The sequence below is a fragment of the Salvelinus alpinus genome, chromosome 12 (genome assembly GCF_045679555.1).
Source record: "Salvelinus alpinus chromosome 12, SLU_Salpinus.1, whole genome shotgun sequence".
Lineage (NCBI taxonomy): Eukaryota > Metazoa > Chordata > Actinopteri > Salmoniformes > Salmonidae > Salvelinus > Salvelinus alpinus.
In genome coordinates, this window is record NC_092097.1 from 61,188,308 (window position 1) to 61,211,612 (window position 23,305).

Here is a 23,305-nt window from a genome sequence, read left to right on the forward strand (position 1 = left end):
AACCACATATCACAGTCATAGTCAGTACATTCATCTACAGATAGCTAGGTGGGACAACCACATATCACAGTCATAGTCAGTACATTCATCTACAGATAGCTAGGTGGGACAACCACATATCACAGTCATAGTCAGTACATTCATCTACAGATAGCTAGGTGGGACAACCACATATCACAGTCATAGTCAGTACATTCATATTCAGATAGCTAGGTGGGACAACCACATATCACAGTCATAGTCAGTACATTCATCTTCAGATAGCTAGGTGGGACAACCACATATCACAGTCATAGTCAGTACATTCATCTTCAGATAGCTAGGTGGGACAACCACATATCACAGTCATAGTCAGTACATTCATCTTCAGATAGCTAGGTGAGACAACCACATATCACAGTCATAGTCAGTACATTCATCTTCAGATAGCTAGGTGAGACCACCACATATCACAGTCATAGTCAGTACATTCATCTTCAGATAGCTAGGTGAGACAACCACATATCACAGTCATAGTCAGTACATTCATCTCCAGATAGCTAGGTGGGACAACCACATATCACAGTCATAGTCAGTACATTCATCTTCAGATAGCTAGGTGAGACAACCACATATCACAGTCATAGTCAGTACATTCATCTTCAGATAGCTAGGTGGGACAACCACATATCACAGTCATAGTCAGTACATTCATCTTCAGATAGCTAGGTGGGACAACCACATATCACAGTCATAGTCAGTACATTCATCTCCAGATAGCTAGGTGAGACAACCACATATCACAGTCATAGTCAGTACATTCATCTTCAGATAGCTAGGTGGGACAACCACATATCACAGTCATAGTCAGTACATTCATCTTCAGATAGCTAGGTGGGACAACCACATATCACAGTCATAGTCAGTACATTCATCTACAGATAGCTAGGTGGGACAACCACATATCACAGTCATAGTCAGTACATTCATCTCCAGACAGCTAGGTGGGACAACCACATATCACAGTCATAGTCAGTACATTCATCTTCAGACAGCTAGGTGAGGGCATAGCGGGATTTCTTATAAGCGTCCGGATTAGTCTCCCACTCCTTGAAAGCGGCGACTCTAGCCTTTAGCTCGATGCGGATGTTGCCTGTAATCCATGATTTCTGGTTGGGATATGAACGTACAGTCACTATGGGGACGACGTCATCGATGCACTTATTGATGAAGCCGATGACTGAGGTGGTGTACTCCTCAAAGCCATTGGATGAATCCCGGAACATATTCCAGGCTGTGCTAGCTAAACAGTCCTGTAGTGTAGCATCCGCATCATCTGACCACTTCCGTATGGAGTGAGTCACTGGTACTTCCTGCTTTAGTTTTTGCTTGTAAGGAGGGCAGGGGAGAGCTTTGTATGCATCTCTGTTCGTGGAGTAAAGTTGGTCTTGGATTTTTTTCCCCCCATAGTTGCACATGTGACATGCTGGTAAAGATTTGGTTAAACTGATTTAAGTTTGCCTACATTAAAGTCCCCGGCCACTAGGAGCGCCGCTTCTGGGTGAGCATTTTTTGTTTGCTTATGGCCTTATAGAGCTGGTTGAGAGCGGTCTTAGTGCCAGCTTCGCTTTGTGGTGGTAAATAGACGGCTACGAATAATACAGATGAGAACTCTCTTTGTAGATAGTGCGGTCTCTACAGCTTATTATAAGATACTCTACCTCAGGCGAGCAATACCTCGAGACTTCTTTAATATTAGACATCAGCTGTTATTGACAAAAAGACACACACCCCCACCCCTCGTCTTACCAGAGGTAGCGTCTCTGTTCTGCCGGTGCATGGAACATCCCGCCAGCTCTATATTGTCCGTTTTTTCCTTCAGCCACGTCTCGGTGAAACATAAGATGTGTTACAGTTTTTAATGTCCCGTTGGTAGGATAATCTTAATAGGTCATACATTTTATTTTCTAACGTTTGCACGTTAGCAAGGAGAATGGAAGGCATTGGTAGTTCTCGCTGGCCTCCGGATTCTCAGAAGGATCCCCGATCTGCGTCCCCTTTTCCGGCGTCTTTTCTTCACGCAAAGGTGTGGATCTGGGCCCGTTCCAGTGAAAGTAGGATATCCTTCTGGTAGGACTCGTTAAAGGAAAAATGTTCTTCCAGTCCGTGTTGAGTAATCACTTTTTTGATGTCCAGAAGTTTTTTATCGGTCATAAGAGACGGTAGCAGCAACATTATGTACACAATAAGTTTAAAAAAATAAGTTACACAAAATGCAAAAAAATTGACAAAACAGCACAATTGGTAAAATAATGTAAAACGTCAGCCATGGTCTTCGGCGCCATTTTTTGGGCCAATCAGATCTTCAACCAAAACCTAATATTAGATAAAGGAAACCTGAGTTTACAAATAACAAAAAATGTGTTTTACTTCATTTAACAAAGTTATAAAAGCACCAATTCCCAAGTGTGAAAAAGTAATTGCCCCCCTTACACTCACTAACTGGTTGTACCACCTTTAGCTGCAATGACTCCAACCAAACACTTCCTGTAGTTGTTGATCAGTCTCTCACATCGCTGTGGAGGAATTTTGGCCCACTCTTCCATGCAGAACGAGGTCATTTGTGGGTTTTCAAGCATGAACTGCTCGGTTCAGGCCCTGCCACAACATCTCAAATTGGATTAGGTCTGGACTTTGACTAGGCCATTCCAAAAAATGGATTTTTTTTTAACCATTTTCATGTAGATTTGATTATGTGTTTTGGATCGTTGTCTCGCTGCATGACCCAGCTGCGATTCAGCTTACAGACGGATGGTCTGACATTGTCCTGTAGAATTCTCTGATACACAGCAGAATTCATGGTTCCTTCTATTAAGACAAGTCGTCCAGGCCCTGAGGCGGCAGAGCATTCCCAAACCATCACTCTACCACATCCATGCTTGAGCGTTGGTGTGAGGTTCTTACTGTGGAATGCAGTGTTTGGTTTTCACCAGACATAATGAGACCCATCTCGTCCAAAATGTTGACTCAAGTTTGCCAAAAAGCACCTGGATGATCATGAAGACTCTTGGGGGGGGAAAAATTTATTGACAGATAAATCAAAAGTATAACTTTTTGGACAACATGGGTCCCATTTTATGCCTGGCGAAAATGATGAGAAATACCCCATTTTGAGAGTGGGTTCCCTAAGAAAGTCCAAGTATCTTTTGCCCTGTTGCGTACCAATTAAGTGGAGCAATGGCCCAGTGGACATGATTGGCATCTACAGTGCATTCTGAAAGTATTCAGACCCCTTAACTTTTTCCACATTTTGTTACATTACACACTTATTCTAAAATTGATTCAATTATATTTTTTCCACATCAATATACACACAATAACACATAATGACAAAGTGAAAACAGGTATTTAAGAAAAAAAAACGTATTTACATAAGTATTCAGACCCTTTTGCTAGGAGACTTGAAATTGAGCTCAGGTGCATCCTGTTTCCATTGATCATCCTTGAGATGTTTCTACAACTTGATTGGAGTCCACCTGTGGTAAATTCAATTGATTGGACAGGATTTGGAAAGGCACACATTTGTCTTTATAAGGTCCCACAGTTGACAGTGCATGTCAGAGCAAATACCAAGCCATGAGGTCAGATCTGGGGAAGGTACCAAACCATCTCTGCAGCACTCCACCAATCAGGCATTTATGGTGGAGTGGCCAGACGGAATCCACTCTTCAGTAAAAGGCACATGACAGTCCGCTTGGAGTTTGCCAAAGGACTCAGACCATGAGAAACAAGATTCTCTGGTCTGATGAAGCCACGACTGAACTCTCTGGCCTCTATTCCATTCATCACGTCTGGAGGAAATCTGGCACCATCCCTAAGGTGAAGCATGGTGGTGGCAGCATCATGCTATGGGTATGTTTTTCAGCAGCAGGGACTGGGAGACTAGTCTGGATCGAGGGAAAGATTAACAGAGTACAGGGAGGTCCTTGATGAAAACCTGCTCCAGAGCACTCAGACCTCAGACTGGGGCGACGGTTCACCTTCCAACAGGACAACGACCCTAAGCACACAGCCAAGACAATGCAGGAGTGGCTTCAGGACAAGTCTCTGAATGTCCTTGAGTGGCCCAGCCAGAGCCTGGACTTGAACCCAATCGAACATCTCTGTAGAGACATGAAAATAGCTGTGCAGTGACACACCCCCATCCAACTTGACAGAACTTGAGAGGATCTGCAGAGAAGAACGGGAGAAACTCCCCAAATACAGGTCGCCAAGCTTGTAGCGTCATACCCAAGAAGACTCGAGGCTGTAATCGCTGCCAAAGATGCTTCAACAAAGTACTGAGTGAAGAGTCTGAATGTAAATGTGATATTTCCTTTTTTTTTTTTTTATATACATTTGCAAGAATTTCTAAAAACCTGTTTTTGCTTTTTCATTGTGGGGTATTTTATGTAGATTGATGAGGGGGAAAAACTATTAAATACAGGCTGTAACGTAACAAAATGTGGAAAAAGTCAAGTGGTCTGAATACTTTCCGAATGCTCTGTACATTCCAGAAAGAATGGAGAATTTTTAGTTGAAACTAACTAAAATTGACAAAATACTATTGCAGTGAAAGATAAAGCTTTGTCTTTGTTAGTGATGTTGATCAACACGTTCATTGTCTCTTTCATTGTCTCACAGTTCGTCTGTCTCTTCTTGTCACTTCCATCCCCATTTCGGCAGTTTGAAGCTTTTCATCTTTAGATCTTTCAGTTTACCAGAAAAGGTCAAATGGAAATGCATCTATAATACGCATGACAATGAAGGGCTGAACATAAAGAGCATTGAAGCTTTGAATCAATCGCTGAAAGCCTCATGGATTCAAACTAGATGTAAATATGAGTTGGATCTCATGTAAAATCTTAGAAAAGACCAACTCACTTTTATTTAACAAAATATTTACATTTATACAAATAAAGTCTTGTCACTTTACTTCGTTTCTGCATTATTTCTTAATAGACATATCCCAATTCTTCAAAGAATCCATAAAAGGTTACATTTGGTTACATTTTCAATATTATCCCCCGGGGGGAAAAAATAATATGGTGGAATTCAAATATACTGATAAATAAAGATTTAAAAATAAAATAAAAATTAAGGAAAAGGAGATCATGTTATCTTATACTATGTGTATATATTAGTATTTTTATTTAACCTTTATTTAACTAGACAAGTCAGTTAAGAACAAAATCTTATTTTCAATGATGGTCTAGGAACAGTGGGTTAACTGCCTTGTTCAGGGGCAGAATGACAGATTTTTACCTTGTCAACTCGGGGATTCGATCTAGCAACCTTTCAGTTACTAGTTCAACACTCTAACCACTAAGGCTACCCCAAATATATATACTGTATATATTGAAATGGCATAGAGCTCTCAGATACTGACTGTTGTATTTATTTCTTCATTAGCGGCTGGATAACTACTGTGAACTGCTATTGTTATGTTTTTATGCTGGATTACAACATGTCTCTGTGTCCCCTCTGTGTCTGTCCAGTTCGTGGAGAGTGTCCGTCTGACCAAGAGGCCCTTCCACCTAGTGGGCACATCCATGGGAGGAAACGTTGCCGGAGTATACGCTGCCCGTTACCCCAACGATCTTTGCAGTGTCACCCTCATCTGTCCGGCAGGTACAAATGTCTACGTTCAAAAGTAACTTTTCAAAATGGCTGTTGCTGCATAAAATGTACATAGTGACATATTTTCTCGCAAGGTGACACCAAGCGCCGAGATTGCAATCATATAACAACACGTTTTTTTTAAATATATATGCTACCTGACAATATCCTATTCTATGATTAATTGTGTTTAAGTTTTTCTAATAAGGGTGGGTTTGTGGGGCTGGTTGAAATATTCGTAATGTTAATTCTTGCACAAAATATGAATTATAGAACTCCTTATGCCAATAGGCCTTCTGGATCATTTTCTTAGATGTTTCTTTACACTGAATAAAAAAATATAAACTCAACATGTTTCATGAGCTGAAATAAAAGATCACAGAAATGTTCCATATATCACAAAAATAGGATTTCTCTCAAATGTTGTGAACAAATTTGTTTACATCCCTGTTAGTGAGCATTTATCCTTTGCCAAGATAATCCATTCACCTGACAGGTGTGGCATATCAAGAAGCTGGTTAAACAGCATGATCATTACACAGGTGCACCTTGTGCTGGGGGACAATTAAAGGCCACTATAAATGTGCTGTTTTGTCACACAACACAATGCCACAGATGTCTCAAATTTTGAAGGAGCATGCAATTGGCATGCTGACTGCAGGAATGTCCACCAGAGCTGTTGCCAGAGAATTTAATGTTAATTTCTCTACCATAAGCCACCTCCAATTTCGTGTTAGAGAATTTGGCAGTGCGTCTAACTGGCTTCACAACCGCAGACCACGTGTAACCACACCAACCCAGGACCTCCACATCCGCCTTCTTCACCTGCGGGATTGTCTGAGACCCGGACAGCGGATGAAACTGTGGGTTTGCAAGGCTGAGTATAGCACATGAAGATCTCCCCCACGGCACAAACCCAAGGGGGGCACCATCCTGGACAGGAAGATCACGTCAGTGACTCAACCCACTCAAGTGACGCACCCCTCCTAGGGATGGCATGAAAGAGCACCAGTAAGCCAGTGACTCAGCCCCCCTAATAGGGTCAGAGGCAGAGAGGCAACCGGCCAGGCAAGGACGGTTCGTTGCTCCAGTGCCTTTCCGTTCACCTTCACACCCCTGGGCCAGACTACACTCAATCATAGGACCTACTGAACAGATGAGTCTTCAATAAAGTCTGCCTTCTCTCACATTGATAGGCAGACCATTCCATAAAAATTGAGCTCTATAGGAGAAAGCCCTGCCTCCAGCTGTTTACTTAGAAATTCTAGGGACAATTAGGAGGCCTGCGTCTTGTGACCATAGCGTACGTGTAGGTATGTACGGCAGGACCAAATCGGAAAGATAGGTAGGAGCAAGCCCATGTAATGCTTTGTAGGTTAGCAGTAAAACCTTGAAATCAGCCCTTGCCTTAACAGGAAGCCAGTGTAGAGAGGCTAGCACTGGAGTAATATGATCACATTTTTTGGTTCTAGTTAAGATTCTAGCAGCCGTGTTTAGCACTAACTGAAGTTTATTTAGTGCTTTATCCGGGTAGCCGGAAAGTAGAGCATTGCAGTAGTTTAACCTAGAAGTGACAAAAGCATGGATACATTTTTCTGCATTTTTGGACAGAAAGTTTCTGATTTTTGCAATGTTACGTAGATGGAAAAAAGCTGTCCTTGAAACAGTCTTGATATGTTCGTCAAAAGAGAGATCAGGGTCCAGAGTAACGCCGAGGTCCTACACAGTTTTATTTGAGACGACTGTATAACCATCAAGATTAATTGTCAGATTCAACAGAAGATCTCGTGTTTCGTGGGACCTAGAACAAGCATCTCTGTTTTGTCCGAGTTTAAAAGTAGAAAGTTTGCAGCCATCCACTTCCTTATGTCTGAAACACAGGCTTCGAGCGAGGGCAATTTTGGGGCTTCACCATGTTTCATTGAAATGTACTGCTGCGTGTCATCCGCATAGCAGTGAAAGTTAACATTATGTTTTCGAATTACATCCCCAAGAGGTAAAATATATAGTGAAAACAATAGTGGTCCTAAAACGGAACCTTGAGGAACACTGAAATTTACAGTTGATTTGTCAGAGGACAAACCATCCACAGAGACAAACTGATATCTTTCCGACAGATGAGATCTAAACCAGGCCAGAACTTGTCCGTGTAGACCAATTTGGGTTTCCAATCTCTCCAAAAGAATGTGGTGATCGATGGTATCAAAAGCAGCACTAAGGTCTAGGAGCACGAGGACAGATGCAGAGCCTTGGTTTGACACCATTAAAAGGTAATTTACCACCTTCACGAGTGCAGTCTCAGTGCTATGATGGTGTCTAAAACCAGACTAAAGCATTTCGTATACATTGTTTGTCTTCAGGAAGGCAGTGAGTCTCTGCGCAACATATTTTTTAAAACATTTTGAGAGGAATGGGAGATTCGATACAGGCCGATTTTTAGTTTTTAAAATATTTTCTGTGTCAAGGTTTGTCTTTTTCAAGAGAGGCTTTATTACTGTCACTTTTTTATTATTATTTTATTTTTATTTTATTTAAATTTTACCCCCTTTTCTCCCCAATTTTCGTGGTATCCAATCGCTAGTAATTACTATCTTGTCTCATCGCTACAACTCCCGTACAGGCTCGGGAGAGACTAAGGTCGAAAGTCATGCGTCCTCCGAAGCACAACCCAACCAAGCCGCACTGCTTCTTAACACAGCGCGCCTCCAACCCGGAAGCCAGCTGCACCAATGTGTCGGAGGAAACACCGTGCACCCGCCCCCCTTGGTTAGCGCGCACTGCGCCCGGCCCGCCACAGGAGTCGCTGGAGCGCGATGAGACAAGGATATCCCTACCGGCCAAACCCTCCCTAACCCGGACGACGCTAGGCCAATTGTGCGTCGCCCCACGGACCCCCCGGTCGCGGCCGGCTGCGACAGAGCCTGGGCGCGAACCCAGAGACTCTGGTGACCACGACTCCATTTTGTTGATTCCAGCCTACAAACAGAAACTAAAACAACAAGCTCCCGCGCTCAGGTCTGTTCAACGCTGGTCCGACCAATCTGAATCCACGCTTCAAGACTGCTTCGATCACGCGGATTGGAATATTTGATTTGATTTGGTGGCACAGCTAGCGCTGCAGTGCCCTAGACCACTGCGCCACCCGGGAGGCCCTATTACTGTCACTTTTAGTGAGTTTGGTACACATCTGGTGGATAGAGAACCGTTTATTATGTTCAACATAGGAGGGCTGAGCACAGGAAGCAGCTCTTTCAGTAGTTTAGTTGGAATAGGGTCCAGTATGCAGCTTGAAGGTTTAGAGGCCATGAATATTTCCATGAATGGGTGAAGAGAAACAGGATTAAAAGACTTGAGTGTCTCCATTGATCTGAGATCCTGGCACTTCTGTACAGACAACTGAGTTTTGGAGGAATACGCAGATTTAAAGAGGAGTCTGTAATTTGGTTTCTAATGATCATGATCTTTTCGTCGAAGAAGTTCATGAATTTATCACTGCTGAAGTGAAAGCCATCCTCTCTTGGGGAATGCTGCTTTTTAGTTAGCTTTGCAACAGTATCAAAAATACATTTTGGGTTGTTCTTATTCTCCTTAATTAAGTTGGAAAAATAGGATGATCGAGCATCAGTGGGGGCTCTTCGATACTGCACGGTACTGTCTTTCCAAGCTAGTCGGAAGACTTGGTGTGGCGCCATTTCCGTTCCAATTTTCTGGAAGCTTGCTTCAGAGCTCGGGTATTTTCTGTAAACTAGGGGGCTAGTTTCTTGTGATGGCTCCGAAAGCCTTTTGGAGTGGGTCTGTGGACTTTTCCATGTGAATATTAAAGTCACCAAAAATTTGAATATTATCTGCTATGACTACAAGGTCCGATAGGAATTCAGGGAACTCAGTGAGGAACGCTGTATATGGCCCAGGAGGCCTGTAAACAGTAGCTATAAAAAGTGATTGAGTAGGCTGCATAGATTTCATGACCAGAAGCTCAAAAGATGAAAACGGGTCAATTGAAATTTGGTATCGTAAATGTTATCAACACCTCCGCCTTTGCGGGATGTACGGGGGATATGGTCACTAGTGTAACCAGGAGGTGAGGCCTCATTTAACACAGTAAATTCATCAGGCTTAAGCCATGTTTCAGTCAGGCCAATCACATCAAGATTATGATTGACTATAACTAGTTCATTGACTATAACTGCCTTGGAAGTGAGAGATCTAACATTAAGTAGCCCTATTTTGAGATGTGAGATATCACAATCTCTTTCAATAATAACAGAAATGGAGGAGGTCTTTATTCCAGTGAGATTGCTAAGGCGAACACCACCATGTTTAGTTTTGCCCGACCTAGATCGAGGCACAGACACGGACTCAATGGGGATAGCTGAGCTGACTACACTGACTGTGCTAGTGGCAGACTCCACTAAGCTGGCAGGCTGGCTAACAGGTTCCAGGCCAGGCAGCAAGCTATCTCATTGTGGAGCTAGAGGATTTAGAGCCCTGTCTATGTTGATAGATAAGATGAGAGCACCCCTCCAGCTAGGATGGAGTCCGTCACTCCTCAGCAGGCCAGGCTTGGTCCTGTTTGTGGGTGAGTCCCAGAAAGAGGGCCAATTATCTACAAATTATATCTTTTGGGAGGGGCAGAAAACCAGCGATTGAGTTGTGAGACTCAGAGTAGAGTAAATATTGATCACATTCCCTGTGTATGATCATATATTTTCATACATTGAATGTTAATATTGTGAAACTATGTTATACATTTTTTTTTAAATGTACCTACCCGTTTCAGGAAGTGATGTCACTGAGTACTGCCCCTGTATATAGGACCTTCCTCCCCCCACCTGGGATATGGATGCCTGATAAAGACCTAACGGGTAGAAACGTTAATAAATATCACATGGGGGCATGAGCAGCAGTGTGCGGCTTTTTCCGTTCTGTTTTCCATGAGTTTTGTCTAACTCCAGCATCTGTAATAAGTACCTGGATGTGAGCATGTTCTTCGGCTTTTGTGCTCTGCTGTAGAGCTCATCCCTCCCCCTAACATAGTGCCCTCAAAGCTCATCTCTAAGCTAAGGATCCTGGGTCTAAATACCTCCCTCTACAACTGGATCCTGGACTTCCTGATGGGCTGCCCCCAGGTGGTGAGGGAAGGTATCAACACAGTGTGGTGCCAGGATAACAACCTCTCCCTCAAAGTGATCAAGACAAAGGAGATGATTGTGGACTACAGGAAAAGGAGGACCGAGCACGCCCCAATTCTCATCGACAGGGCTGTAGTGGAGCAGGTTGAGAGCTTCAAGTTCCTTGGTGTCCACATCACTAATGAACTATCATGGTCCAAACCTACCAAGACAGTCGTGAAGAGGGCACGACAAAGCCTATTCCTCCTCAGGAGACTGAAAAGATTTGGCATGGGTCCTCAGATCCTCATAAGGTTATACAGCTGCAACAGAGAGCATCCTGACTGTTTGCATCACCGCCTGGTACGGCAACTGCTTGGCCTCCAACCGCAAGCACTACAGAGGGTAGTGCGTACGGCCCAGTACATCACTGGGGCCAAGCTTCCTGCCATCCAGGACCTCTATACCAGACGGTGTCAGAGGAAGGCCCTAAAAATTGCTAAGACTCCAGCCACCCTAGTCATAGACAGTTCTCTCTGCTACCGCACGGCAAGCGGTACCGGAGCGCCAAGTCTAGGTCCAAAAGGCTTCTTAACAGCTTCTACCCCCAAGCCATAAGACTCCTGAACAGCTAATCAAATGGCTACCCAGACTATTTGCATTGCGCCCCACTTCTATGCTGCTACTCGCTGTTTGTTATCCATGCATAGTCACTTTACCTCTACCTTCATGTACATATTACCTCAATTACCTCGACTAACCGGTGCCCCTACACATTGACTCTGTACCGGTACCCCCTGAATATACCCTCGCTATTGTTATTTTACTGCTGCTCTTTAATTATTTGTTATTTTTCTATTTATTTAAAATAAAATAAAAATGTAACACTTATTTTTCCTAATACTGCATTGTTGGTTAAGAGCATTTCACTGTGAGGTCTACTACACCTGTTGTATTCAGCATTTCACTGTGAGGTTTACTACACCTGTTGTATTTGGCTCATGTGACAAATACAATCTGATTTGATGTTGCGTTTATATTTTTGTTCAGTTTAGATCTTCTATTTGTGGTCTTTTTTCAGGTCTTCCTAACGAGAGTCCGTTTGTGGAGCGTCTGAGGGAACTGGAGAAGGACCAGGAACTGAGTGGTAGCCTGGATCCCCAGGGCATTCCTCTGATCCCCTCTACCCCAGAGGAGATGGAGGATATGCTCAAACTCTGCTCTTTCGTACGCTTCAAGATCCCTCAACAGGTAGTTATCGATACAGTTCAGTCGGGATTACTTAGGCCGTGATTCAATCTGATCGCACTTTGTCGGGCAATTGGACCTTTTCAAAGCATTGTTTTCCGCGTTCGCGGAAACCACATTCATGGTAAACGGTGCATACGTTCAGGCTCAATCGAAAATAACCTTTTAATGTCATTCGCGCTATCACGCGGATCTACTGCTGATCGGATTGAATCCAGGTCTTAGTTTTGTTGTTGTTGGCGGCTGGTCAAAATCTTCAGGATTTAGTCAATAACAACAACAAAAAATCCGGACGACTACTACTAGAACTAGTCAAAAGCTTCTCTTCAACTTGTTGGCATTTTTTTTGAACGACAATCTACTGCATGGTTTCTTACAATAACCGGTATTATTCTTTTGACAGATTCTTCAGGGATTGGTGGATGTTCGAGTTCCCAACAACGACTTCTATAGAGAGTGTGAGGGACTTGGTTTGAATGTCTGCTTCAAAAACATTCATTGAATAATTTAATGATCTTGTCAGACTTGTCAATCACACCTGGTGGAATGTTTTGTGGTGCATATTGTATGTGTAAGTGAATAGGTATTCTTCTATCTTTCCTCAGTGGATAGGTATTCTATCTTTCCTCAGTGAATAGGTATTCTCCTATTTTTCCTCAGTGAATAGGTATTCTCCTATTTTTCCTCAGTGAATAGGTATTCTCCTATCTTTCCTCAGTGAATAGGTATTCTCCTATCTTTCCTCAGTGAATAGGTATTCTCCTATCTTTCCTCAGTGAATAGGTACTCTTCTATCTTTCCTCAGTGAATAGGTATTCTTCTATCTTTCTTCGGTGAATGGATTTTCTTCTATCTTTCCTCAGTGAATAGGTATTCTTCTATCTTTCTTCGGTGAATGGATTTTCTTCTATCTTTCCTCAGTGAATAGGTATTCTTCTATCTTTCCTCAGTGAATAGGTATTCTTCTATCTTTCCTCAGTGAATAGGTATTCTTCTATCTTTCTTCAGTGAATAGGTATTCTTCTATCTTTCCTCAGTGAATAGGTATTCTTCTATCTTTCTTCAGTGAATGGGTTTTCTTCTATCTTTCCTCAGTGAATAGGTACTCTTCTATCTTTCCTCAGTGAATAGGTATTCTTCTATATTTCCTTAGTGAATAGGTATTCTTCTATCTTTCCTCAGTGAATAGGTATTCTTCTATCTTTCTTCAGTGAATAGGTATTCTTCTATCTTTCTTCAGTGAATATGTATTCTTCTATCTTTCCTTAGTGAATAGGTATTCTTCTATCTTTCTTCAGTGAATAGGTTTTCTTCTATCTTTCCTCAGTGAATAGGTATTCTATCTTTCCTCGGTGAATAGGTATTCTATCTTTCCTCAGTGAATAGGTATTCTTCTATCTTTCCTCAGTGAATAGGTATTCTTCTATCTTTCTTCAGTGAATAGGTTTTCTTCTATCTTTCTTCAGTGAATAGGTTTTCTTCTATCTTTCCTCAGTGAATAGGTATTCTATCTTTCCTCAGTGAATAGGTATTCTATCTTTCCTCAGTGAATAGGTATTCTTCTATCTTTCCTCAGTGAATAGGTATTCTCCTATCTTTCCTCAGTGAATAGGCATTCTTCTATCTTTCCTCAGTGAATAGGCATTCTCCTATCTTTCCTCAGTGAATAGGCATTCTCCTATCTTTCCTCAGTGAATAGCATTCTATCTTTCCTCAGTGAATAGGCATTCTATCTTTCCTCAGTGAATAGGCATTCTATCTTTCCTCAGTGAATAGGTATTCTTCTATCTTTCCTCAGTGAATAGGTATTCTCCTATCTTTCCTCAGTGAATAGGTATTCTCCTATCTTTCCTCGGTGAATAGGTATTCTCCTATCTTTCCTCGGTGAATAGGTATTCTCCTATCTTTCCTCGGTGAATAGGTATTCTCCTATCTTTCCTCGGTGAATAGGTATTCTCCTATCTTTCCTCGGTGAATAGGTATTCTCCTATCTTTCCTCGGTGAATAGGTATTCTCCTATCTTTCCTCTGTGAATAGGTATTCTCCTATCTTTCCTCTGTGAATAGGTATTCTCCTATCTTTCCTCGGTGAATAGGTATTCTCCTATCTTTCCTCGGTGAATAGGTATTCTCCTATCTTTCCTCGGTGAATAGGTATTCTCCTATCTTTCCTCGGTGAATAGGTATTCTCCTATCTTTCCTCGGTGAATAGGTATTCTCCTATCTTTCCTCGGTGAATAGGTATTCTCCTATCTTTCCTCGGTGAATAGGTATTCTCCTATCTTTCCTCGGTGAATAGGTATTCTCCTATCTTTCCTCGGTGAATAGGTATTCTCCTATCTTTCCTCAGTGAATAGGTATTCTCCTATCTTTCCTCAGTGAATAGGTATTCTCCTATCTTTCCTCAGTGAATAGGTATTCTCCTATCTTTCCTCAGTGAATAGGTATTCTCCTATCTTTCCTCAGTGAATAGGTATTCTCCTATCTTTCCTCAGTGAATAGGTATTCTCCTATCTTTCCTCAGTGAATAGGTATTCTCCTATCTTTCCTCAGTGAATAGGTATTCTCCTATCTTTCCTCAGTGAATAGGTATCCTCCTATCTTTCCTCAGTGAATAGGTATCCTCCTATCTTTCCTCAGTGTTCATGGAGATCGTAGGAGAGAAGTCCAGACATTCTTTACATGAGAACATGCATCTGATCACAGTCCCAACACAGGTCATCTGGGGGAAGCATGACCAGGTAAGTATTCCAACACCGTTGGGTCGTAACATTACACAATGTGGACGCAATCAACAGTGTATCTTTCTTTTATTACAAGTAATGCAAGTTGCAAGTAACTGGATGTGCATACACTACTTGTAAACTCTTGTACACTACTTGTAAACTCTTGTACAATCTTAGAAAAAAGGGATTTTGTTTTGTATATAATGTATGTGACTATTTTAGGTCATTTTCTGTTTGTCTTTTATAATTGTAATGATTAAAATTATAAAACAGAATAGAAAAAAGGGTTATTTGGCTGTCCCCATAGGAGAACCATTTTTGGTTCCAAGTAGAAGCCTTTTAAAAATATATATTTAACCTTTTATTTAACAAGACAAGTCAGTTAAGAACAAATTCTTATTTTCAATGACGGCCTACCGGGGAACAGTGGGTTAACTACCTTGTTCAGGGGCAGAACGATACATTTTTACCTTGTCAGCTCGGGGATTCGATCCATCAACCTTTCGGTTACTGTCCCAACACTCTAACCACTAGGCTACCTTTTAAAGTTCTACATGGAACACAAAAAGGTTCTACCTGGAACCAAAAAGGGTTCTTCAAAGTGTTCTCCTATAGGGACAGCCAAAGAACCCGTTTAGGTTCTAGATAGAAAAGGGTCCAAGAGTGTTCCTCTTAATTGTACTCCCTCCCTCCTCTCCTCTCTTCCTCTATCAGGTGGTGGATGTGTCTGGATCATCTATGCTGAAGGAGGCCGTCTCTGGCTGTCAGGTGGACCTGCTGGACAACTGTGGTCACTCTGTGGTGATGGAGCGACCTCGCAAGACAGCTCAGCTCATCATGGACTTTATCAATAACCAACACGACACTGGCTCTGGCTCTAACAACAGCAAGAAACTCTCCTGAGACTGACTCCCTGGAGCTCAGACTTTTATAGTGCCCGTTTCCCGGACAAGGTTAAACCTAGTCCTAGACAAAGAAGCACTTTCAATGGGGGTTTGATCTCCATTGAACATGCGTTCCAGTCAGGGACGAGGTTTCAGTCAAGGACTAGGTTCCAGTCAGCGACTAGGGTTCAGGTTTCAGTCAGGGACTAGATTTCAGTCAGGGTTTCAGTCAGGGTTTCAGGTTTCAGTCATGGACTAGGTTTCAGTCAGGGTTTCAGGTTTCAGTCAGGGACTAGGTTTCAGTCAAGGACTAGGGTTCAGGTTTCAGTCAGGGACTAGATTTCAGTCAGGGTTTCAGTCAGGGTTTCAGGTTTCAGTCATGGACTAGGTTTCAGTCATGGACTAGGTTTCAGTCAGGGACTAGGTTTCAGTCATGGACTAGGTTTCAGTCATGGACTAGGTTTCAGTCAGGGACTAGGTTTCAGTCAGGGTCTAGGTTTCAGTCAGGGACTAGGTTTCAGTCAGGGGGTTTCAGGTTTCAGTCAAGGGGTTTCAGGTTTCAGTCAGGGACTAGGTTTCAGTCAGGGACTAGGTTTCAGTCAGGGACTAGGTTTCAGTCAGGGTTTCAGGTTTCAGTCAGGGACTAGGTTTCAGTCAGGAGGTACTAGGTTTCAGTCAGGAGGTACTAGGTTTCAGTCAGGGTTTCAGTCAGGGTTTCAGTAAGGTACTAGGTTTTAGGTTTAATCTGTGTCCAGGAAACCAGCCTACAGTGAGCGTTTATCTGTAAAAAATCTAATCTGTAAATTATCTTGTAATATTTTTCTAATCTAGTCCTCAGGGAATGAGCCCATCAACCAGCTGGCTGCTGTTTCATGCTTGAATTTGATTATAAGGCGAAGGAAGACTGTGTAAAATACTGGGATACAATATTGTGACATTGCATTTATTTAGTGATTTTAAGGACCTTCATTTAAAATGTTATATTCTTTATTTAATTGCCAATGTGTTACTAACTTACTTACATGATTTTGCCAAAACATGATTTTATACTTAATTTGAGTTTGTGTTACCTCTGAGTCAGCTGAAGGACTGTGGTTGGTAGTGTCTGAGACTGTTCCCGCCTGAAAACCCAGGAAGTAAAGTTAGACGCAAACTCAAACTACTACTAGTTGTTGTTGTTGTTGTTGTTAGTTTGATTTGTCTTGTTGAAGGTTGGTACACGGTCTTATTATTAACCACAGACAACATATTACACCTTGTACATTTGGAACATATTGAAGAAAACATTTGTCATTGTGTTTTACGATCAAATAAATGTTATTTAAAACAATGGAGCTACAATGACGTACGTTTTTGTAATATTATTATTAACTTAGTACTTTTTCTTCAAGCGCTGCTATACCCTGTGATATAACCTGATAGTATCGATGCATGACGATAGAGTATCGATGCAATGAGACACAACAAGTTTGTTTTGTTTCGTTTTAGCTGATGCCATGTCATTAAGTTACACTGAGACAAAAAAATAAATAGATTTGTGACACTTTTGTTATCCTTGTACATGTTAATGCATTGTCCATCTACTCAATGTTTTTGCTTGTTCACGTAAAGCACAAAATAAAACTATTTTCTCATGCTGACATGAAATTCATGGACCAATCACATTGGACTTATTTGTTTTGGGGCTGGGCCTTGACATGGGGTGAGGCTGAGGCTTGATAAAGGCTGGAACTACAGTGGTTTTGGGGCTGGGCCTTGATATGGGGTGAGAAAAGCTTAGTGATATTGACTCAAGGGTTGGGGGAAAAGCTTTTTAGGAAAAGTTTGGGGGTTAGTTTCAGGTTTCAAGCAACAGCTTTAGGAAGGCCAGGGTTTGGATGAGATTGAACGAGCTCAATTCTTTTCATCTTATTACACTGTCATCATGAAGTGCTTTGGAAGCCACTTTACCCGACACCCTAGACCCACTACATTTGCATACCGCCCCAACAAATCGACGAATGAAGCAATCTCCATTACACTGCCCTACACCGCCTGGATGAGAGGAATACCTATGTAAGAATGCCGTTCATCTACAACAGCTCAGCATTCAACACCTGAACCCCGCCCTGTGCAACTGGGTACTAGACTTCCTGATGGGCCGACCCCGGGTGGTGAAGGTAGGCAACAACACTTCTGCCACGCTGATCCTTACCACTGGGGCCCCTCAGGGGTGCGTGCTTAGTCCTCTCCTGTACTCCCTGTTCACCCACAGCTGCGTGGCCAAGCACGACTCCAACACCCTCATTAAGTTTGCTGATCACACCACAGTGGTAGGCCTGATCACCAACAATGATGAGACGGCCTATAGGGAGGAGGTCAGAGACCTGGCAGTGTGGTTACAGGACAACAACATCTCCCTCAATGTGAGCAAGACAAAGGAGCTGATCGTGGACTACAGGAAAAGGAGGGCCGAACAGGCCCCCATTCTCATCGACGGGACTGAAGTGGAGCAGGTCGAGAGTTTCAAGTTCCTTGGTGTCCACATCACCAACTAACTATCATGGTCCAAACACACCAAGACAGTTGTGAAGAGGGCACGATAACACCCCCCCCCCCCAGGAGACTGAAAAGATATGGCATGGGTCCCCAGATCCTCAAAAAGTTCTACAGCTGCACCATCAAGAGCATTCTGAACGGTTGCATCACCACCTGGTATGGTAACTGCTTGGCATCCGACCGTAAGGTGCTACAGAGGGTAGTGCATTCGGCTGAATACATCACTGGGGCCAAGCTTCCTACCATCCAGGACCTCTATACCAGGCGGTGTCAGAGGAAGGCCCTTAAAATTGTCAAAGACTCCAGCCACCCAAGTCATAGACTGTTCTCTCTGCTACCGCATGGCAAGCGGTACCGGAGCGCCAAGTCTAGGTCCAAAAGGCTCCTTAACAGCTTCTACCCCCAAGCTATAAGACTGCTGAACAATTTATAATTTACATTGAGCCCCCAACCTTTGTTTTTACACTGCTGCTACTCGCTGTTTATTATCTATGTATAGTCACTTTTCCCCTACCTATATGTACAAATTACCTCAACAAACCTGACTCGGTACCGGTATCCCCTGTATATGGCCTCGTTATTGTTATGTCATTTTATTGCATTACTTTTTATTTTATTTTTTACTTTAGTTTATTAGTAAATATTTTCTTAACTTTATTTCTTGAACTGCAATGTTGATTAAGGGCTTGTAAGTCAGCATTTCACACCTGTTGTATTCGGCGAATGTGACAAATAAAATTTGATTTGTAAACAAGTTGACTTTGAGGATAAAGAAAGTTTATCAATTTATTTGGACAAAATCTAAATTCTAAACGGCAATGTTCTTGTAATTGTTTTAGTATAACAAATCGTAAATTACAGCTCAATTTGAGAAAGTTATGAATTTGCGATTATCCATCGTTATTCACAGCAAATCCTGCAATAAACTCAATTTAAAAAATGTATAGTTTGACAGCCATAGTTACATAGCCAGGGAAAGTAGGGGTGCTGAGGGTGCTGCACCCCATGAAAAATCTGAATAAAACGAAAATAATATATATACAGTACCGGCCAAAAGTTTGGACACACCTACTCATTCAAGGGTTTTTCTTTATTTTTACTATTCTCTACATTGTAGAATAATAGTGAAGACATAAAAACTATGAAATGACATATGGAATCATGTAGTAACCCAAAAAGTGTTAAACAAATCAAAATATATTTGAGATTTGAGATTCTTCAAAGTAGCCACCCTTTTCCTTGATCACAGCTTTGCCCACTCTTGGCATTTTCTCAACCAGCTTCATGAGGTAGTCACCTGGAATGCATTTCAATTAACAGGTGTGCCTTGCTAAAAGTTAATTTGTGGAATTTATTTATTTCCTGCATTTGAGCCAATCAGTTGTGTTGTGACAAGTTAGGGGCGGTATACAGTAAGGGCGGCAGGTAGCCTAGTGGTTAGAGTGTTGGGCCAGGAACCGAAAGATTGCGAGATCGAATCACCGAGCTGACAAGGTAAAAATCATTGTAAATAAGAATTTGTTCTTAATTAACTGACTTGCCTTGTTAAATGAAGGTTAAATACATTTTTTAAAAGCACTTTTTCATGAACATGGCAGATTTTTTTTTTAGGCCCTATCCGGCATGCTGCTAGGGAGACACCGTTTCTGGGACAGGAATTTGAAACATAGCCCTATTTGGTACAATACCAAGTCCATATTATGACAAGAACAGCTCAAATAAGCAAAGAAAAACGACAGTCCATCATAACTTCAAGACATGAAGGTCAGTCATTTCAAGAACTTTGAAAGTTTCTTAAAGTACTGTCGCAAAAACCATCAAGTGCTATGATGATACTGGCTCTCATGAGGACCGTCACAGGAAAGGAAGACCCAGAGTTACCTCTGCTGCAGAGGATACGTTCATTAGAGTTAACTGCACCTCAGATTGCAGCCCAAATAAATGCTTCAGAGTTCAAGTAACAGACACATCTCAACATCAACTGTTCAGAGGAGACTGTGAATCAGGCCTTCATGGTCGAATTGCTGCAAAGAAACTACTACTAAAGGACACCAATAATAATAAGAAGTGACTTGCTTGGGCCAAGAAACACGAACAATGGACATTAGACCGGTGGAAATATGTCCTTTGGTCTGATGAGTCCAAATTTGAGAATTTTCAGTCCCTAAACTTCGTTTCGTTTTACCTTTCCATAAAAAATGATGCCAGCTGATTCATGATTTCGACTGGCTGAGAAACACTGCCTGCCTCTCTCTCTCGTCCCGACTCTCTCCCTACACGTTCATTACTATTGGACAGTTGGAGATCAAATTTGAATATTGAAACAATGTTGCAAATGTCGGAGAGACAGACAGTAAGGTTTATACAAATCTCTGCTGTTGAACACTAAATGTTAGTCTTAAAGAAATGTGAGATAATGTCTAGATGCTTTTTATTGTCGAGATCAAGTTTATAACTTCCCTGTCTGTGCTGATGAGACAGTGGATTGAGTAGTCAGCTGGTACAGAGTAAACAAAATCACAGAACATTTTACAGTAAAAAAGGTATTTATTGATGACATATGATTCCTATGTGAAAAAAAGTTGACTCACAGAAGGAGTACAAGGGGCTCCCGAGTGGCCTCAGCGGTCTAAGGCACTGTATATCAGTGCTTGAGGCATCACTACAGACCCTGGGTCGATTTTAAGCTGTATCACAACCGGCCGTGATTGGGGGTTCCCAAAACTTAACCAGCGTCGTCCGGGTTAGTGTTTGGCCGGGGTAGGTCATCATTGTAAATAAGAATTTGTTCTTAACTGACTTGCATAGTTAAATAAAGATTTAAAAAAAATAAGTGGCAAAACTTGCAAAAACATCAAAGACTACCATATTTGGTAGTGAGAGGAAACGCCAACCGGATGCTTCACATTTTTACATCCGGTGAAATATCTGTGATAGTATGTCAGCCAGCAATACACAATATGGGTTTTAGTAGATGAACTAAAGTTGGCAAGCTAGCTTGCAGGAAAAATAAATTAGAACCCTAGCAACTGTATTTGTCATCTGTCCTCTTGATGCTGGAATCGGCTGTGAGCTTCTAGCTAAATCCATGACTTTGTTTGGAATTCTCTCCGCTATATTCCGGTTGAAACAACATGAATGGTTGAATGTCACCATGTAGCAAAAAAAAAAAGGTCCATCTTCAAATTCGTGTTGATGAGAGGAACCACTTCAAACCATGTTTTGTGCTGCTACCATGTTGTGTTGCTAACATGTTGTGTTGTCATGTGTTGCTGCCTTGCTATGTTGTTGGCTTTAGGTCTCTCTTTATGAAGTGTTGTCTCTCTTGTTGTGATGTGTATATTGTCCTATATTTATATTATATTTATTTGTATTTTTTAATCCCAGGCCCCGTCCCCGCGGGAGGCTTTTGGTAGGCCGTTATTGTAAATAACAATTTGTTCTTAAACTGACTTGCCTAGTTAAATAAAGGTTCAATTAAAAAATAAAACATTGTGGTCTGATCAGTACTTTCAGTTTTGCCCAAAGGATTGTGTTGTGTCAGCTTATATATTAACCAATGATAGGAACATCGCGGAAAGACGTCCAATGGCTCTATCGAACAAGGACAACCTTATCTACACTCACAAAAACGTACAGTGTGATCAGTATCACATAGATCCTTCGCGAAATGCCACAAAGCAGGACTACATGTGTTTTCAGCCCCCCCAGCTGGTCAAACTTAGAAACATGTCGTAGGGTTTGACAGCATAGTGCCACTTGCGTCATGACTAAAACATAGAGACCGTAGACATTTATGTTCATCACTCACCAGGTCATCAGATACTAAAAAAAAAAACAATCAATGCTACCTAATGATCTATCTAGCTACGTTTTTCTTCTTTGGAGCTTTCTGTGACTTTGTAGCAAGTAAGGTCTTGCATGTATAGGTGCATAAATGCGTCATGATTGCAACGTGTCCCGATATATTTTCCAACTGTCCCGTTATCTGGTTTTAATGTCTATTCTATAATGCCCTTCTAACCACTCAGAAACCATCTTCAATGAGGTGCTATGCGCTCTATGGAAAATAATGAACGATGTTGGTGTGTTCCATGACAGGCTCGCAAAGTGGAACTGACCTTCCACAGAGTTGAATTATTTTCCCAGAGAACTCATAGAGCCCCGGGTTGATTATCCCTTCGTACCATGGCTGTAATTTAACGCATTTGTCACTAGAAATGTGCTCATTTGCTGGTAGAAATCTCTGTTCCAACATCCACTGAAATAGCCAGGAAGTTTACTTAGAGTGCTACAGTCGTTGCCGTGGTAACCAAACAAACAGACTTCCTATATATGTTTAGCTAACCAAACCATCAGACCTAGCTTGCTATTATGAAAATCGAGTTCAACAATGCCATTATTGTTTTCTGTTTGACTTTTTCTTTCAAAAACATCTCAAACAAAACATGTCAAATTAACTATTGCCATTAAATTCTACCGTGCAAATACACTGTGCGTTATAGGGAAATAATGCACGCTAGAATATATAACATATAAAATATATTATATAAAAATCAGAAAGGAGTATTCAACAACGCCAATTCCGACATTTCTTAATTCCTTTTTTTATTAGCATTTTTATCATGTGTGTATTTGTTTGACATTGTACTGCATTGATAGAAGCTAGTAACATAAGCATTTCGCTGCACCCGCTGTAACATATTCTAAACTGTGTACACGACAAAGAAGCTTTGCTTTGTGTTAATGCCTCATTGTTTCGCTAGGTGGCGACACTTTATTTTAGCAAGAGTACTCGGCGCTTCTGTTGTCGTTGGGAAAAACTCAATTGGATCACCTCGTGTCCTATATACACTCTCTCCTCGCCTCCTTCTCAAAATCCATTGGATGAGAAAGCTTGGATGTATAATTCACTTTTGTATATTATCTACTTCACTTGCTTTGGCAATGTTCAACTTTCAACTGAAAAAAATCAACTGAAAAAAAAATCAACTGGTGTTCAACTTTCCCAAGTTCTCTCACGTCACCCCGCTCCTCCGCTCTCTCCACTGGCTTCCAGTTGAAGCTCGCATCCGCTACAAGACCATGGTGCTTGCCTACGGAGCTGTGAGGGGAACGGCACCTCCGTACCTTCAGGCTCTGATCAGGCCCTACACCCAAAC

At 41.8% G+C, this 23,305-nt stretch overlaps 1 protein-coding gene across 3 annotated transcripts in view; it reads left to right on the forward strand.

Moving 5' to 3' along the window:
- abhd6a (abhydrolase domain containing 6, acylglycerol lipase a) overlaps window positions 1–16,935 on the forward strand; it is a 44,362-nt gene extending 27,427 nt beyond the window's left edge. For all 3 annotated transcript variants that reach the window (XM_071337023.1, XM_071337022.1, XM_071337021.1), the window contains exons 5-9: window positions 5,517–5,649; window positions 11,830–11,999; window positions 12,400–12,454; window positions 14,636–14,736; window positions 15,436–16,935. In XM_071337023.1, coding sequence (XP_071193124.1) covers window positions 5,517–5,649; window positions 11,830–11,999; window positions 12,400–12,454; window positions 14,636–14,736; window positions 15,436–15,624 — 648 coding nt within the window. In that variant the 3' untranslated portion in view covers window positions 15,625–16,935. The remainder of the gene's footprint in view (window positions 1–5,516; window positions 5,650–11,829; window positions 12,000–12,399; window positions 12,455–14,635; window positions 14,737–15,435) is intronic.
- The last annotated feature ends 6,370 nt before the right edge of the window (window positions 16,936–23,305 follow it).